Raw genomic sequence first — 19,113 nt, 5'->3', positions numbered from 1 at the left:
TAAGTCATCTCATCTCTCCCATGCAGCTGCCGTTTTTTTTTTCCTTTAAATAACTTCATGAGCTGGCAGAGATTTAGTTGTACGTCAAAAGAGACACAAGAATGCAAGAAAAAAAACTTTTGTATTCAAATACACTTGACATGATGGTAACGTGGAGTCAATGACTTTTGCGCAGCCAGTCGATGATTGGCAAAACATGACAATAAAGATGATCAACCGATCAGCATAAAATGCTCATAATCGTCCGAGACGATCTCACCGATCAAATCGGCATAAGTTCTCATAAAACCCTTATTAATGCGCCAATATTGTCAGTGGTTTGGCTACACCATAACTCAAAAGAGCCCCTGAAGGGCTATTTTGATGCCAATATTAGTGTTATTTGAAAACCACACTTTTTAGCGCTTTGCACTATACTAAGAATCACATTTGCATGATCCAACATCAAATGAGTTAACGAAATTTGGCAAAAGCATATTGTTAGCCATGATGGCTGCTAGCCACAAGCTGAGCTACACTGTTGTTGTTTATGGACTAGGTGTGCTGCTTGAGTGCGGGAAGAGTTATATTTCTTGTTTCTTGCCTGATATATTTGGTAATGGTATTAATCTCTATATTATCATCATTCTGTTCACATATATGTAGATTTTTTTTTCCATCTGTTACACCCTGTCTTACAGCTAATATATGAAAAAATGTTTTGCAATTTTGCCTCCGAAATGGAGCTTTGACACAATTGTAACCAAAGCAACAAAAATCCATGCAGCTTTTACTTGCAACTTGTGTCACGTTACTGAACTGACGGGGAATTATTTTACTGCCTCAAGCATCAAGTGACAATTTGTCAAGTGGTTACAGCACCGTGGATGACTGAAGGCAAGCCAACCGGGGCCAGAGTTCACTACACAGTGGAATGAATGGCACGCCTACGTCCTGTTACTTTCTCATAATGACTGACAGAAGAAGGTCAGCACTGAGCTTGTAAAATATTACTTTAACTATTGAGTCCTGCCAGATATTCAAAGTGCTTTCAAAATCCAGCCGAATGACACATAAAGGATATTGTACTCTGGTTACATTAATGCAGTACCCTCCATTAAAACTGTCTTTGCCCTCTTCTGGTTGGCTTTGACCTGCAAGTTCATTCATATATTTTCTCACAGTAGATACCATTCAAGAATTACCTTTAAAACATAAACATCATATCGCAAATAAATGCATTATTTGATTAATTAGGGGATTAAAAAATTAAAAATGGTGTGATCATCTTTTACCTAACTCTGTTTACATCGAAATATCGTTATTTTTCTGCTTCTTTCCATGTCACCTGTGGAGCGGAGGTGGCATCTGTAAAGCTGACCTCTGTACAGAACAGTTTATAGATGAAGTGCTAAATATTGAATACTTCATATTGACGAAATAAATGCCTGTTTTACATCAAAGACCAGGGTTTTTATCACTCATAGATGACTGGTGCTCTCTGCAGTTGTGTAAAAAAAACACAAACGACTGTATGAAGAAATAGGACATATACTACAGTGTTGGCGCTGACACATTACTTTGAGCCATAGTAGACATTGGCACACAATTGACGCTGCCAGAAGTGGCATCTGTAAAGCTGAAATATACAGTGGTGTTTAAGGACAAAGTGTTGCTGTAACCAGCTCAGAGCCTTAGAGACACTGTAAGACATACAGCAGAATTTGAGGGGAGTGTACTGGCAATACCATGTACTCCACATAACACAGCTTTTAAATACCTCTTCAGATTCTTGTTTTTGCCAAAAAACATTGCTTTCCTTTCCAAGCAAGGTGACGTGGAAGTACTTGATGGGCATTCGAATTCTAGAAATGCTTAGAAAAACGACCCAATGGACCTTTCCGACCTGTCAATCACTCGTACAATAATAGCCAATCAGATAGCCGCATTGTCTTAACCCCTGCCTTAACACGCCCCTCTTGCTGTATTGTCCCACAAGCAATGCTGGATGTTAGTAGCATGCGCTTGGAAAAATTAACGTTACGAAGAAAATGGTCCTCAGATGCGCTTGAGGAACATACAATTCTGATGAAAGATATCCTGCTTGGTTACCAGGGGCCCAGTTCATTCATTTTCCAAAGCCTAAAACACAGTTGACGAAGTGCTCGATTAAGGCTCGCGGAAGACCACATGTACAACTAAATGTGGACAATATCAACACAAGGCTGTATGTTCGAAGGTAAGTGAGGGAGAAGTATCTTCTCTGAGTTGGACTGAATTATTATCAGTGCTTTATACATTGCAAGAGAACAACTTTCACTTCGTTAGTGTGTCACTGACCTGCTGAATGAAGTGTCTGTTTTATGGCGAAGAGTCAGGTTAGGGATACGTAAATGCGCCTTGTCATGCAAGAGAAATGTCTATTTGCCTATTTGTATCACATCTGACTTTTAAGAAAGAGCACTGGGTTCCATTACGAGTCAAGACAAATGAATACATCCACTCACTTATAAGGACTGCAATGATATTATTCATGATCTTTCCAAGTCAAAAGTATTCACCCTGCTTTACATGTGCAGTACTACTCCACTATTTTATCCTGTTTGTTTTCAAACTTTTTTGCATCGATCGCCAACATTTTACTGTAACTCTGACATTGCGTCCTGCTCCATCCAAAATCTTAATTTCTTGTGCATATCCTTGCATGAAATAGTTGAGACTTCTCTGTAGAACTCTCTTGGACAAGTCTGACACATTTGACAAAAAACATACCTCAATATTATCTAGAATACATGATAGAGAATCAACTTCAAACATGTTCTGTTCAATCGCCATTTTGGAAGCTTGTGGGAGATGACTAAAGGGGGCGGAGTTTAAGATCGCCATCGGAAAGGTCCATTATGTGCAATATCTTTCAGCCTCTTTTAGCAAAGGTTACTCCTCACCAACCTTTCTGATAGGAAAAGAGAAGTATTGCTCACAATCTTTTATAGCAGCAATATTTAAAGAAAGAGACCACTGATGAAGTTTTACAGATTACGCAAGTATATTTTAAATTTATAAAACACAACAGAGAACTGAATTTATAATGAAACACAAATCCATAATAGAGCTTTACAGAAGAGCAGTTATTCAAAAATAAAAATTTGCCTCAAAAAAGTTACAAAATACAGAAAAATGCGAGGGACAAAACTTTGAGTGAGAGAGAAAACAGAAAACAGAAAAGAAAGGAACAGAAACTTACGCCATCAATACTCCCGGTCTTTGGAAAGAATACATTCAGAACGCATTCCACACACTGACACACAAGTCCTAAATTGTAAGGAACTAGTAACTAAATGTAGTTGATCAATGCTCAAAGACAAAAGTATAGTAATGGAAGACAGACCCAACAAGAGAAACTTCTACCAAGAAAGAGACCCAAAGACAATGAATATACTGAAAACTAAGCTCAGTGACATTCTAATTGTATTGCAGCAGGAGATGTATAACAAAAGATCCAATATAAAAAGAACCAACTGAAATCATTAAAAAGTATGCTAGAACTGCTCTCAAAATTAATAGAAGATTGCAAGAAAAACAGGAACCAGATCAAGCAGACTAGTGAAAACTAATTTGTCGTGATTTTGGAGTTGATATTGTGCTCATTGGTACTTGGTTTTCACGGTGCTTGATGACTGCACTGATAGTTCCAATCGGCACATAAAGTAAAACACCTGTCTGAAAAGGTCTAGGATGTTGATTTAAGAGAGACCGCTCCCACCGGGGTTGTGATGAGTCTGTAATGCGGCTAAAATTGGCAATTGTATAAATGTCATGTATTTCCTCGGTGTTTATTTACCAAAATGGTGATGACCCTACCCCATGTAAACAAGGACTCATCTGTGTGGGCTTCAAAATACCGAGCGGGGGAGAGGCCGGTGGATTTATTTGCTGTTACTTCATTTATTTATGCATGTGTTTTATGTATTGTTTATATTTAGTGCTCTAGGAGTGGATGCGGAAGAGGGGAAATGGGGGCGAGCAGTGGTTTCGTGGGAAACAAAACTAGCAGCTAAACATTACTATGGTATGTGCGGGGTGAGGGCTGTTTAGCTTGACCGCCGCAGCTAGCGTTAGCATTTACAGCATCCGCGCGGCTGTCTCGCCGAGGTAGCGGCGCAACGGCCGAGGCTTACCTCATCTTCTGACAGTCCGTAGATGGGCTCGTAATTCGTAGCCATATAGCCCGGCGGTGCCCGCTAATCGCCGCTTTTAAAAAATAATAATAATGGAGAGCCAGAGCTAGCTAGCTAGCCTCCAACAATTAAGTCCCACTTTTTGCTCTCCCTCGCTTCTCGTGTCGTGCCGTGGTGGTGAAATCCGCTCTAGAGTTTAGCTTTCAAGGTCCCACTCCGCTTCCACAACACGACCTGGCGTTGTTTATGTTCACACTGTTCAAATTGGTTCCGTCACACACAAGATTGGTTTTGTCAAACGTGATCTCCCCCCCCACCTCGAAATGCTGGGATACTCGACTTCCAAGCGGCTCGGCCAATCACCTGCCAGGTAGGCGTCATTACCGGCGGTATTGACCAATCAGAGGCGTTCTTGGATTTCCCCCATCGGCCTGTTAACTGAAAGAGGGGTGTGGAGCTGGGACCTTCCAACTTTTGTCTCCTCACCTATTTAACTCACCCCCCCCCCGCCAAAAAAAAGGGCATTAATAAATATACGTATTGTAATACATTTTATTACATAGCGAGGAGTTTGCTACTGTCTGTCATCGAGGCAGACAAAAATGGGCGGGGCTTAAAACAGCCCTTCACAGCTAACTGGATTTAATATAGGTGGGTAAATATGGCCAAAAGTGCAAGTAGGGGCAGAAAACAACATTAAAGTTGGCATCAACCTCTCCCATATACTGTTCGAAATGCCAAAAGTGATGCGCGCAAGTTATTTTTTATGTCGTTTAATGTGGCATTTATAGTAAAGGGCATCCGGGGTAAAACTGTGCCGAACATGCACTCACCTAAGACGACACGCTGTGGCGACCCCTAACGGGACAAGCCGAAAGGAAAAGAAGAAGTAAGTACTTCTCTTAAAAAGTGAACGGTAGAGTTTCAAAGTCACGTCTATTGTGCTTGCTTTATGTCAATAAATCTTACACAGTTTGAACCACTTTTTTTAAATTTTAATCAGTATTTGTTGGCATTTAATCTTAAATTTTTACCATGTTTCATATTTATATATTTTCTTCCGGCTTGATTTATATATGACTTGCATTATTAATTACAATGACATTCAAGATTTTCAAACGTTATTTTCAGTCTGTCTTCAACTTTTCCAACGTACTTTTTCAGAGACTCACATGAACTGTGCATTATTACATCCTACATATAATCTATAAAAAGTTTTTGAATACACATATGTAATCAAATTAATGAACAAAAAAAATGACTGAAAGGATAATGAATGAAATAACGATTTGGGGCTTTATTCACCTATCATCTTTTGTTCATTCTTAATCTTGCCGCTAGATGTCAACATGTCACCACGAAGTTATGGATTTTTTTGTGCGTGTATGTGCAAAGCTAGGACTTGAAAGATTTTTAAAAAGAATGGGGAAAAAACATCTCCAAGTACATAAGGAAATTATGATTATAGCACCCCTCTTTTTTTCATGAGACAAAATGAATGAAGCAAGCATTGTCTTTTAATGCTTATTGACACCGCAATACTGCGATATCCACTGACATGCCAAAACATGTCAGACAGGGACAGTAAGCGAGTGGAATGGAAACTATTGACATCCACCCAGGGCACCGATGGGGCCTTGCAGTGGCATCCAGCGCAGCCCTGCTGTTTACTTTTGCATGGACGCGGAGAGCAGATGGCATTATTATATAACGCCTTTGCTTCTAAGCACAGCTGAAGCGGAGATTGTCACAAACCCATCGCTCAGTTGTTGAAAAGCGCTCGCATAGTATCCCCCACCCCCACCTCAAATAAATAAATAAAGATTTTGTGAAAAGGGGCAAAGGGAAAAAACTTAAATATAGCATGTAAACATTATCAACAGATGTGCTAAAATGTTCAGATGCTTTTAGTACGCATAGTCTATGTTGTATTACATTATAGCCTTAATCAGTCACTGATGGTTTTCTCTATTTTTCTATACACTACTTTGTTTTTGACAGCAACTTTTTTTTCATGCCGCAAATGTTTTCGCTTTACAGATGCCACAATCTCTCTACATCCATGGCGACTACCCTATTTATGTCACCTTGTTTTCTATGAAGCGTTTCAAGGACGTGCAGCATTTATTTATTCATTCAAAAGGCTGATTTAATTGTGGCAATTGTGCCTATTGTGTGTCTAAAATCATGTCTGTATGGCTGCAACCGATTCCCTCCGTGAACGGTGTCATTCATTTACTCAACTGAAAAAGGCCTTTCATGTTTTTTTTTTTATTTTATTTTATTTATTATTTTTTTTTTTGCATTCAATAAGCATTTGCATTCGAGGTGCAGCCTAAATGTCTATTGTTTGGTGAGTACATGTAAAAAAAAAAAATCCTCTAAGGACACTGGCATTATCAATTTACCAAGAGTGTCAGTCATCTAATAGAGGCATAACATTTTTAGGGGTGGAGTTTCCTAATTGTATAAATGCATGAAATGAGGATCCTTAGTTAAAATTATATGAATATTATAAGATGCATTTAAAAAAAATCATGCCACTGAAGTGGCACATTCTCTTTAAACATTTCCATAAATGTCAGCTTTACAGATGCCACGTCATGGATGTCATCTTTACAGATGCCACCATGCCTACAGGTAACACCTGTTTTTTCCACCCTCTAGAGAGATAATTTGTGTGGCCTTACTTCCATTCAGCATCAGTTTTAATGTCATATAATTGCTGTCAATATTGACCCCCCCGCCCAAGGCTCTCTCTGTTGGACATGTAAGTGTTGTGCAAGATGGTCACTCAGCCTCCCCTCCCCTCCCTCTCCCTCTCCCTTCCTTGCTGGGAGGCGGAGGGACGTTGCGACGTTTCCTCCCACACCGACGCTGAACCAACCGCAAAGCTCTGCCAGTAATGTCCGCCTCACCTCCAGGCAGAATCCCTTGGACCAGACACCGACACATCTGCAACACTGACTGCCTGGTAAGGTATTTAAATTTTTTTTTTAATTCATTTTTCAAATGCATTCTAATGGACAGACGTTTCACAAGTTGTTTTATACCTGTCTGTAAAGTGTGGCTACATCTATGCACCAGCACATTATAAACTGAAATTCAATTCGGTATGAATTGATCAATTGATTATAATTTTTTTGTGTGTGTGTGTGTGGGGGGGGGTGAAAGTAACTATAATATTTTCAGTATGTATACTGTACATATCTATTTTAAAAGTATTACTAATTTACATATCATTTATAAATGACAAATAAAACATATCGCACAGTTGGAATGTTAAAATATTGTTAACTAAATTTAAATTACAAAATAACATAAAACATACATATTACATTTAAATTGTAAGTTTAAAATGAATTGATACAAGTGTGGCAACCTGTTGCAAGATGACATTTGCAAAGGAAATGTGTGTGAGTGTGGGGAAGGTTGTGTGTGTTTGTGTGTGCTTGCAAGTGGAAAGTATGCTCACAAAACACTTTAGTGAGTACACTTGCACAATAAAAATGAGTATGATGGGAAATACTACATTTAAGCTATTGTGTAAAATAAATCTTCCTTTAAAAAAGATAATAATCCTGCATCAGTTTTATTGCTGGGGTTGTAACCAGCATAATACATTCATCCTGAGGGTTGTTTATAGTATGTTGACCCTTATGTAGCTACCAAAATATCAGGACAGCTCTCAGCATGTCAACAAATACAAACAGCACAAGAAAGACAATGTTAAACGAACAACTACTTGATAGTGTCGTTCAAAAGTGAGCATCATCTTTAGTAAAAGATAAATTGTCATTGCATATGCTTAAAAGTCTTACACTCGACAACATTAGATCCTGTAATGGGATTTCCGTGGGCGTGATCTGCACGTCCGCTGGCGTTTGCTTGAGTCTGGTTCAATCGGGTTGAGGGTGAGAGAGGTGTCGGCCGTTATAGCAACAAGGGGATCAAATCAATACTGGATTACGCTGTTCGAAACCTTTTCCACTGCTACTGCTTTATATACGTGTACTGTTGAGTATGTGACGTGCATTTCAGCTAAGCTTGTCATTATGAGGTCACTTCAAGCAGAGCATAGTCAGTTGAACAGCATTGAGTATTTAATTTTTTTTTTTTTTTAATGGGATAGGCATTGTTTCAAATCATGTTTGATTGTCTTTGAAGTATAAAAAAAATAGCCACTGTATCATAAAACAACTCGCCCTTTGGTGACACGCAATGGCCTGCTGTCATGCAACTGTAAGTGTACAGTAGGTATAGTCAATTTCATTTAATTTACTTTTTTCATTATTTACTCAGCTGTATTCATACAATAAGCATCATGTTTTTTTTTCAATTCCCATCAGTGGTTCCTCTTTGTGTCATTTGCTATTTTAACCTTTTATTTTTAATTTATTGCATGTCACTTTATCTATCGTACATATAAAAACTACAGTGGCACCTAGATTTATGACTGATGTGACAGAGGAGTTTTGCAAGATGTGAGATTTTTGTCTTCAGTTGCAAGCAAATTTTTTTAGTAAGGAGCACTAGATGTTGCAGTAAATTTCAGAACAAGTCGCACTTTGGCAGATAGTGAACAATTCTTCAAAAAAGAGACCGTGCTTGCTTCCAGCTATTTATTGCCACTCCCATCCATCCATCATCCATCCATCCATCCATCCATCCATCCATCCATTTTCTTAGCCGCTTATCCTCACAAGGGTCGCGGGACTGCTGGAGCCTATCTCAGCTGTCAACGGGCAGGAGGCTGGGTACACCCTGAACTGGTTGCCAGCCAATCGCAAGGCATATAGAGACAGTCGCACTCACAATCACACCTATGGGCAATTTAGAGCGTCCAATTAATGTTCCATGTTTTTGGGATGTGGGAGGAAACTGGACTGCCTGGAGAAAATCCACACAGACACGCGGAGGACATGCAAACGCCACACAGCAAGGGCCGGAATTGAACTGTGGTCCTCAGAACAATGAGGCCAACGCTTTACAGCTGCGCCACCATGCCGCCGTATAGTTTAATGTGAAACTAAATTTAAAAAGAAAAAACTAAGATCTGTTGTGTATTTAATCCAGCCTCATCACTGTCACTTACAACAATGCTAATACTAATTAATGCTCACACACAATGGTGAGCTCATAAACTGCCATCAATGTTGCAATGTTATAACCATTTAAGCAACATAAAATATTTAAAGACAAGCAGTGGAGCAATATATGTATACATGCAATGCCCTAATACTAAAAGCCATCTATTCTTCATCCTCTGGGAAAACAGATTTCTGCATCTTACCAAACATATATGTGCGTTTCATCTGAGATGACATGCTGTGGCCACCTCGGAAGGGAAAAGCCGAAAGAAACTTACTGAGCAGTTGTAAAGTTTTTGGATGAAATCATGACGGACAAACAAATCCTTTTTTTCTTTAACAAATTAGAATTGAACAATGACATTTACATTAAAGTCATACTAATAGCATAGTTGACTGACATCCTCTTTGGTATTGCTGGAGCTTTTCTGTGGAAGCTAGTTCAATTTCATCTATTGACAAACGGGAAAATTAACATACAGTGGTACCTTTTGAATTGAAATGGGCGTGGTGGAGCCTATTCGAGACGACCCCAGGAGAGACACCCTGAACTGGTCGCACATACAAACAAACAACCATTCAGGCTCATATTCCCACCTATGGTCAATTTAGAGTCCTTGGTTAACCTACAATGCATGTTTTTGAGATGTGGGAGGACACCAGAGCACCTGGAGAAAACCCACGTTAGCATGGGGAGAACATGCAAACTTCATACAGGTGAAAATGGATTTCAACGCAGGTCCTCAGAACTCTCAGGGAGAGATGTAAGGCAAATATAATTCAAAGACGACTGCTTTGACATCACTTAGGACTGACCATATCTGAGAGTGACATGTAATTTTGCTTTTAGGGCTATTCCTGTATTGATAATTACCTCGCTCCAAAGTACTTATGTGACCTGCTGTTGCTTCAGCAGGCTGCCACTCAAAGAAACACTCATCCAGCATCTTCTTCTCTTCATTTATAGCCTTTGCTAATGTTTTCTCTTCAGCCTGTCTGAAAGCGAGCATTTTATCAAAACCACAACAACAAAAATAACGGAAAGTAAACCTAAATGCTTGCTTTTGAAGTGTGTGTACAATATATATAAGCATTTGAGTCCTTTTTGCAGCTGAATGAGTCCGCTATTACGCAGGATATAGAGGAAGTCCATTGCAGCACATTTACTGTCAGTGTTGTTACAATAAGGATTTCACTCATCCAATTACAGTATGCAGTATTTCCTATTACGGGAAAAGGTAGCTGTAATTTTCCCCCCATTTGTCTGTCAAAGTGGATGCCTTTTTTTTAAAGACACTTAGTTATCTTCAATGCAGAGGGCAACATGGCAGATTTTGTAGTTAGAATCTCTTTCTCATCGTTTTAAGGCTATCTTGAACTTTTTTGTGTGGAGTTTGGCTTTTCTCTCAGTCCTTGCATTTTTTTTTTTCTGTGGGTATTTTGACTTCCTCCCACATACCCAAAACATGCATGTTAGTTTAATGGAGTCCAGAACAATGCCCTGTGACTGGCTGGCAACCAGCCCAGGGTGTCTTCAACTCTTGCCAGCACTCATCTGAGGTACACAGTTACTGTAATTATCCCCCCCTGCAAATCAATCAAAATACTGAGCATTATTTGCGATTGATTAGCTTACCCTAGGCGGCACGGTGGATCAGCTGGTAAAGCGTTGACCTCACAGTTCTGAGGTCCCGGGTTCAATCCCGGACCCGCCTGTGTGGAGTTTGCATGTTCTCCCCGTGCCTGCGTGGGTTTCTTCCGGGCACACCGGTTTCCACCCACATCCCAAAAAACATGCAACATTAATTGGACACTCTAAATGGACCCTAGGTGTGATTGTGAGTGCGGCTGTTTGTCTCGATGTGCCCTGCGATTGGCTGGCAACCCGTTCAGGGTGTACCCCGCCTCCTCCCCGTTGACAGCTCGAATAGGCTCCAGCAACCCCTGCAACCCTCGTGAGGATAAGCGGCAAAAGAAAATGGATGTAATAGAAGCATATTAAACAATGCTTCACATCACATACTATTAGGAGAGAATTACGATATTTTATTAATCCATGTTTTTGTTCATTGCGGTTGTGTTGAGTCACACAAGGAAATTTAAGATCTTTTGGTTTGAAAAGAGAAGTAGGCCAAATTGAGTAAAGACTGAGAAGATCACACTTGCATCAAATGCAGGTGTTAAGTCACCAGGTAATACTTTATTTTAGTTTCCTCTTGCCTACAGCAACACTGATCGGGATGTCATACTTTTGCACAAAACCAGGGTTTCATGAAAAACAAAATGCAATGTAAATGTAACGCGAGAGTTAAATAAGACACCCATTTAATTAACTACAGGGAACATGAACACATGGTTTATGGTACTTTTTTTTGTTGTCTTTATCATTCATGAACATTAAGGATTAACATCTTTATAAGGCAACAGTTTAATATTTCATGGCGCAATGCATGCTGGGTGCCACACGGCTTCACTTAAAGTGTTGCAAAATATAGCAACGCTTGGTGTGATGTCAAAAAAAAAAGCCCATGATGCATTGGAAACTAATTAACTAGACTATCCCTTTAATACCTAAGCCTCAAAACAATTGCCAAGACTTTTTTTGTTTGTTTATTTTGACTATGAAAGGGTCAGAAAATGTCTGTGAATAAATGCTTTTGCCCGCTTTCCCAGAAAACTTGAATTTCCAACTATCTAGGAGGTTAGTGTTGGGTTCGGTTTTGCCTGTAGGTATCTTGATTTTGAAATACTGAATAACTCACGTTGTGCTGTTCTATTTAATGCTACAACAGCCACTGCAGAGAATTGCATGTGAACACAAGGCTATGTTCTCCTACCTTGAGCCTCCTACTTTATACAAGGTGTTGATGCCGGTGCTCATTTACAGTAAAAACACATGCTTGTTTCAGATTATCCTCAAGGTGTAAAAAGTACATCTGCAGAGCGAGTGGGATTTTACAGAGAGATAGCGTCACACCTCAGTTATGTTTCTGAAACAACTTCAGAATACAGAAAATCCCAAATCCATGTAGGTGTCGTTTATAATGAAATAGCAACACAGGAATAAAAGGAATAAAAATGTCATTTTCAGGCTGTGTGAAAGCGTCTTTATAAACAGGCAATACCCTCAGCCTCTGTCATGGCTGTGATACTACCTCAGAAGGTGGAATATTGCCAAGTCCTTGCTTGATCCCCTCCCCTCTGTCCCAGAACAGAGACATGGGGAAATCCGGTAAAAATTAGATCTTTTACAGGTTGCATTTTCACAGGTGATATTCAGCCTCTGTTACATCTCTCATACTTCCTCAGAAGGTGGAAAATTGTAAGGTCAACTTCATCTCTCAAAGCCGTTGCCATTGATACGGAACAGTGACATAGGAAAAAGGTGCAAAAAGAAATCTTTTGCAGGCTGTGCTGAACGCAAATTGGAAATGGAATTTGTTACAAGGAGTGTAAACGTGGCTTTACACCAAGCTTCTGTCCCCCCCCATATTTTGTGGCAATGCCATTTATGCACACCGAATTGGAAAAATGTGTAAAACTGATATCTTTCACAGTCTGTTAAAAGAGCTTCACTCACAAGCACCATTCTGCCTCTGTCACATGATTGTGATAATACCTCAGAAGATGGAAAATACCTATTCCACTCAGTCCTTTTTATATAGAATTGCAACCTGCACAAATAGGTAACCTGCGTAAATAAATAAATCAGATCGCAAATGCCCTGTGCCTCTGTCTTTGCTCATGTACTACCGAGAACAGCAGAAATTTCCTGGGCGAATTCATAACCTTCTGTCATACGGAATAGGAAATTTACCTACAGAGTTATACTCTATACTTGTGGTGGGTGACACCTCACAATGAAAATTTGGCCACTAGTTCACGACGTTAAGTTTAACATTCCATCACACATTTATGTGCATCATTGAAGGGCTTTACAGTTGACACAATTTTTTTCAAATGGTTTTTTTTTTTTTTTTGGCACTCTCCGGTCTTTTTAGCAGCTTATTGAGTGTGGGCCCTCCAGTTACGTAAGCCTCGCTATATACAGCGGCAAGCTAATCCAGTGGCATGACCTTAATGCCAATTAGCAGATCATGGTGAGGTTATCGAGGTAGCATCGAGGAGAGCGTTTAAGAGGTGGCGCTGTAGGTAAACTCAACAGATATGACAGTATGTGATTAGGAGGGTAGCATCGTGATTGCCACTCGCTTCACGAAACACGCTTAGCGTTCAGCGGGTACGAGCAGGTGTTCCGCCATGCCGCCAGATGTGCTCCTCTAGTTAGTGAGATAGCTTACAGGTCAGCCGTCCTAGGCGGGTTCAAAGTTGAAAAGGGTCACGCTGTGCACCAGCAATACTAAGCGGTAGCCGCTGCCCAGTTATGCAACCGCTTGCACTGCTTGTGCCAGCTGGTAGAAGTAGACAGAAATGGAGAGGGTTGTATTTATTTTAATGTTTAATCCCTAGTAAAAAAAAAAAAAAAACACACAAAGAGGAAAATACAGTATATAAAATCAATATTTTTAATCCCCTGTTTATTTGAAGGGAATGACATTCTGCTCAGTTCTTGCCAAGAGTGCCATACACTAAGAAGAAACAATCTGAAATTCACAAAAAAAGGTGTGATTTTACATGAACGAGGCTGTGAATACATTTTTACCGGAAAGAAATATTGTGATATAAAAGAAAAGAATAGTTGAGACAGTACAGTATCATTAAGGGCTTTAATGCAGACTATTTTAATCTTGGGGTGCTCAATGTTGCTGGCATTTTGTAATATGAAGACTTTTCACCTGAAAAATTATGACTTGGGTCATATGATATGTATATTTCTTGTACCAGGAATAGACGTTATTTTACAAAATTGAAGTCTTTTGTCACAAAGACTCTTTGTCTTTTTTTTTCCAACTATCAGAATTTACTTTCTTAATATGACCACTTCCCTCTGAATACTGCGCATAAAATGACTGCTCTAATAAGATGACAAAAAAAAAAAACAACTTTCCACATCAAATTATGACTTAATTCTTATAAAACTACATTAGTTTTTCTTGTTATATGATGACTTTTGTCAAGAAAACTTTTTGGTGCACAATTCTGACTTCATTTCATGAACTTTTCTTACACTCCTAAGTGTTACTCACCTACCCACGTAACATTAATCTTTTATTCTCATAAAATGTCTAAAATCTTTCTCATCACGTTTTCAATAGGCATAAGGATTTTCCACGACAAAAATACACATGCCACATCCCCCCTTCACGTATATTGTTTGTTGATGTTTTACGTACATCCAGAAGGCCTCAAGTGTGCAGTGACGTGATGAGGAACGTTCTGGACTTGACCTGGCTGCTGTTGATGGTCATCACATCATGCGCTACAGGTACAATCTTGAAAGGGCTTGTGTTCACAGCCAATCGGCTTCCTGCTTCCACTTGTTTTCACAAAGTCTCTTGTCTGGTTTGTCCTGTTGTTTTTCAAGTTCATACTCTGTCATTAACATGTCTTTTTTTTTCCTCTTTTTTTTACCTTCACTTAGAAGAAAAGCTATTTGTGTCGACTTATTTATTTAATCATCTTCATCTTGTTTTTGTATTTGTACTGCACAACGACGATTACACCTGGAAATTGATTAATCGGCAATCACGTCTTTTGGCATGAACTCCATGAACGCTTCACTATAATCAACAGTTTTTTGGTCAGTGCAGCAAACTAGCAGCAGTTTTTCAAACGTGTGGAAATATTTGACGAAAATGTGACCGATAGCCCTCCCACTTGGAAAATATGCAAGTCTATTCTAAATATAACTAAAGCACCAGTGCTTATAATTGCCACTCAAAGAAAGCACGCACCATCTGATGAAGAGCTTAAATCCTCTCGTCAGCCATCAGCTATTTCACTACTTACACCTTTAAGAGTGAAAAGACCGATCATTTATACTCCAGCGTCTGCCTAATGACAAAATGATCAGTGGTCAATCAATAACCTCTTTGTGGGGAAAATGAACAGTGAAGTAGCTCTGAAGTTCCCTCCGTGTGATTAGCTATGATGTGAAGATTCCACCCTGTGCACCTCTCAGGTCATAGTCCGCCAGGGAAGCCCACACTGACTAGCTGTCGCTCTCCTGAAAAAGAGACCTTCACCTGCTGGTGGCAGCCTGGCTCAGACGGAGGACAGCCCACCACATACAAACTGTACTATCGTAAAGAAGGGTCAGTACTTCCCTTTTTTCTAGTCTTGTTTCACCTTGCTAGGTTTTCGTCCTTGTGGGGTTAATATCAAGTGGACCCAGATGAACTCGTGAAGTTCATGGGTAAGTATTGCATTGCATTGCTGGCATCTACCTGGCGGCTCCAAGACAGCCGTAGCAACATGAAGATTACACAAAGCTAAACCACATGGATTTCAGCATCCAGCGGACCGGATGCAGTTTTGCATTGTACACCAGAGTTGAGCAACCTGCGACACATGTGCCACACACGTTTTCTTTAATTCATTCAAAGTTTGTTTGGAATCGTTATCCTGTTTTAGAGCCCAAGTGCGTTTCATCTTGACATAACAAACTGAAAGCTGAAGATTCACATTCAGAATTTGCTGTTAAAGACCAAAAATGAATGGTTCCCTTAATCACAGCAAGTTGTCCAGGTCCTGAAAGAGTAAAGCAGCCCCAGACTATCACACTATCACCACCATGTTTGGTTATTGGAATGATCTTCTTTTTATGAAATGCTGCACTCCATTTACGGAAGATGTAACAAGACACACCTTCCATATCCTATAATATTCTCCCTAAAGTCTTGGGAATCATCCAAATGTTCTTTTTGATCAGCAGCGGGTTTCGGCTTCGACCTGTATCATGGATGTCTCTTCCTTAGAATTTGAAAAGAGGTGGATTCCTTTTTAATAGCACTATGCATAATCAACACCATTATAGATATTTACAAATTAAAGATTTTATGAGAAAAAAATAATTAAAGGATGATGCAACATCTGGAGACGAAGTCTTTGCCAAAAACTTTACAAAGATGGTACCTATTAAGAAAATAATTTTGGGGCTGTATCGTGGTTTAAAGAGTTTAAAGAGGGACAATACCCTGGGCATTTAAAACGAGGTAAGAAACCAATTTATTGATATCTGTAGAAAAATGGGACAGAATCTGGAGACAGGAAAACTTAACGCCCAACTTTTCTTGGAGGGAATATATAACCTGACTTGATTCTTTTGTATCCCAGCACAAAAAGGATAAATATTCTGATCAGGCTATGGCATTTAGGGATTGTTCATCATTTAATGAGGAATTAGTTGTGTTGTCAATTTGGTGGAAGGTCTTAGAAAGTCTCCTTTATACCTGAAGATACAATTTTCGAACTATTGTTGATGGTCATGGGGCACAATACAGCAACTTGAGGTATGTGGCTTCCACCAGACAACCAAATTAAAGGCACATTAATGGTTTCAAGAAATTACACTGCTATTATTCTGTGCTAAAGGGGTTCCTCTTTCCCAATTTACCACCCACTAAGTACTTTTATCATGCTTTTGGCAATTTGCACGTCTATTAATTCAGGCACTCAGCGCCAAGCACATTTTCCCAGCTCTATAGTCCTTACTTGTGCCTTGCAGATTTTGTCCATTTCTATGGTGCTTTTACGCAGAAAGTCATCACCAATCATTTTCCTTCCAAATGCAGTAACGGTGCTCGGTCTCACCCACCTTTGTTAATTTGCATCCCCCCTCTTATCCCTTCAGCTCTGACTTCGTGCAGGAGTGCCCTGACTACCTCACGGCTGGGGAGAACTCGTGCTTCTTCAATAAGAATGACACGTCTATCTGGGTCAACTACAACATCACCGTAGTGGCCACCAACCGACTGGGGAGCACCTTCTCCGACCCCGTGGATGTCGACGTGGTCTACATCGGTGAGGGGCTATTTGCGACCACCTTGTTGTATCTGACTTGTCCTTGAGGCTGCTTAACCTCAAATGGATCTTCTCTTTTTAGTGAAATGTTTCTTTTTTTTCTTTACGGAACCTCTAAATTCTTAATTTCTCCACAAGTTCAAAGAAACCCTAACACATCAGGCAAGACACCAGCACATCATGCTACGGGCTTCCCAAAGCTTCCCTCAACACCAGAAAGCAAAAATGTGTTCAGACCAAAGACAAAATCCCAAGAAGCCAACTCGACAATTTTGTTAATGCAGTGCAGTAGAGGAATGCAATTTCCTCAACATTATAAAAATCAAGCAGGTTCTGCACTGGCGTATGGCGCAACATCGATGGCGGCTTCTTTGGGTCCAGAATCATAGGTGACTTTCCTTTGAGGACATCAACATCCAAATCGGGCAAAGGGAACTCTGCTGGTTTGAAATTGATGTCAGGTGACCATGACCTGTATCACTGAGAATCTATACAAACATATTTAGTCAAATGTAGTTTTCTTTACCGCAATTTTATGGCGTCTATATGCAATTATAAACATTTATACTGTGTCTTAGAAGTGCTAAACAATATAGCAAATTGTGAAATACTTTTACATTACAGAACACAAATTTACAAAACGGCAGCACGGTGATTCAACTAGTAAAGCATTGGTCTCACACTTCTGAGGTCCCGGGTTCAATCCCGGACCCGCCTGTGTGGAGTTTGCATGTTCTCCCCGTGTCTGCGTGGGTTTTCTCCGGGCACTCCGATTTACTCCCACATCCCAAAAACATGCAACATTAATTGGACACTGTAAATTGCCCCTAGGTGTGATTGTGAGTGCGGCTGTTTGGCTATATGTGCCCTGCAATTGGCTGGCAACCAGTTCAGGGTGTACCCCGCCTCCTGCCCATTGCCAACTGGGATAGGCTCCAGCACTCCCCGCAACCCTCCTGAGGATAAGCGGCAAAAGAAAATGGATGGATGGGTGGAAATTTACAAAACACTTTTGAATTTCCGAAAATAAATTTACAAAAGCCAAAACAAATTTACATTGCCGAAAATAAATAAATAAATAAACAAATCTACATTTCAGAAAACAATTGATCCAAAACTGAAACACTTTTTCATTTTGGAAAACAAATGAACAAAACGTGAAACAAATGAACAAAAGATAAAATAAAGGCAACAATAAATATGGCAAGATGATGGACTGAAATGTATTAACTAATATCTTAGCACAGATGAATTGTAGAATTACATTGCTTGGACTTATTGTGGTTATTATCATTATTAGGCTCATAATTACCTGTTTATTATAACTGTAAGACATATTTGCACAGCTTCTGTAAGTTTCAACCCTACGCTGTGATGTGCTAAATTTTTAAGGAGGGGGGAATCCATTGTAGTGTACCATCTCTAAGCATCCACACTGTAAAATTGCTTTTTTTTGGGGGGGAGGGTGGAATTTGAGCTCCTAAAAAAAAAAAAAAAAAAAAAAAAATCAACAAAGTAGCTGAATGATAATTGGCTGTTGTTTATTTGTTTGCAGTCCAGCCCAACCCTCCTGAGAATGTGTCACTGAGCATCATGGAGGACAAAGGCTGGCCCTTCCTGCGAGTGGCATGGGAACCGCCCCGTAAGGCTGACACTCGCTCTGGCTGGATCACACTCATCTACGAACTTCGTATCCAAACAGAGGGGGAAACAGACTGGGAGGTACGTCCATGTAACCTTTTGTCCACATTATGTGGCCTTCATGGACATGACCGGTCTGAGGGGAGTCTCCAAGGCAGCGGCTCATGGCTGAAATCTGAGCCTAAATGCTTCACTCGAATGCCATCTGCTCCCTTGGATTAGGACACTGGATAAAATCATCGCTGTGTTGAATGCACTGTTATCTCGGATCTTTACTTTCAGCAAGCACAAAACAAAACGCA

The 19,113-nt window shown here is 39.9% G+C and overlaps 2 protein-coding genes across 17 annotated transcripts in view; one reads left to right on the top strand and one right to left on the bottom strand.

Moving 5' to 3' along the window:
* The window catches only part of nedd4l (NEDD4 like E3 ubiquitin protein ligase), a 59,604-nt gene extending 55,149 nt beyond the window's left edge, over positions 1 to 4,455 (bottom strand). For 6 of the 7 annotated variants that reach the window (XM_061800499.1, XM_061800500.1, XM_061800503.1 and 3 more), the window contains exon 1: positions 4,158 to 4,455. In XM_061800499.1, the coding sequence (XP_061656483.1) occupies positions 4,158 to 4,202 (45 nt within the window). In that variant the 5' untranslated portion in view covers positions 4,203 to 4,455. The remainder of the gene's footprint in view (positions 1 to 4,157) is intronic. The other variant, XM_061800507.1, reaches the window with a different exon arrangement.
* Positions 1 to 19,113, top strand: part of prlra (prolactin receptor a) — a 33,489-nt gene that overhangs the window by 8,022 nt on the left and 6,354 nt on the right. The window contains exons 1-8 of one of the 10 annotated variants that reach the window (XM_061800510.1): positions 4,647 to 4,808; positions 4,949 to 5,046; positions 6,743 to 6,797; positions 7,052 to 7,136; positions 14,548 to 14,633; positions 15,330 to 15,462; positions 17,001 to 17,170; positions 18,726 to 18,892. In XM_061800510.1, the coding sequence (XP_061656494.1) occupies positions 6,761 to 6,797; positions 7,052 to 7,136; positions 14,548 to 14,633; positions 15,330 to 15,462; positions 17,001 to 17,170; positions 18,726 to 18,892 (678 nt within the window). In that variant the 5' untranslated portion in view covers positions 4,647 to 4,808; positions 4,949 to 5,046; positions 6,743 to 6,760. Of the gene's footprint in view, positions 1 to 4,403; positions 4,528 to 4,646; positions 5,047 to 6,533; positions 6,798 to 6,909; positions 7,137 to 14,547; positions 14,634 to 15,329; positions 15,463 to 17,000; positions 17,171 to 18,725; positions 18,893 to 19,113 lie in introns of those variants that run through there. The other 9 variants (XM_061800516.1, XM_061800513.1, XM_061800512.1 and 6 more) reach the window with 9 other exon arrangements.

The sequence above is a fragment of the Syngnathoides biaculeatus genome, chromosome 17 (genome assembly GCF_019802595.1).
Source record: "Syngnathoides biaculeatus isolate LvHL_M chromosome 17, ASM1980259v1, whole genome shotgun sequence".
Taxonomy (NCBI): Eukaryota; Metazoa; Chordata; class Actinopteri; order Syngnathiformes; family Syngnathidae; genus Syngnathoides; species Syngnathoides biaculeatus.
The sequence above is the reverse complement of the archived record's forward strand: the minus strand, read 5'-3'. Positions and strand labels throughout refer to the sequence as shown.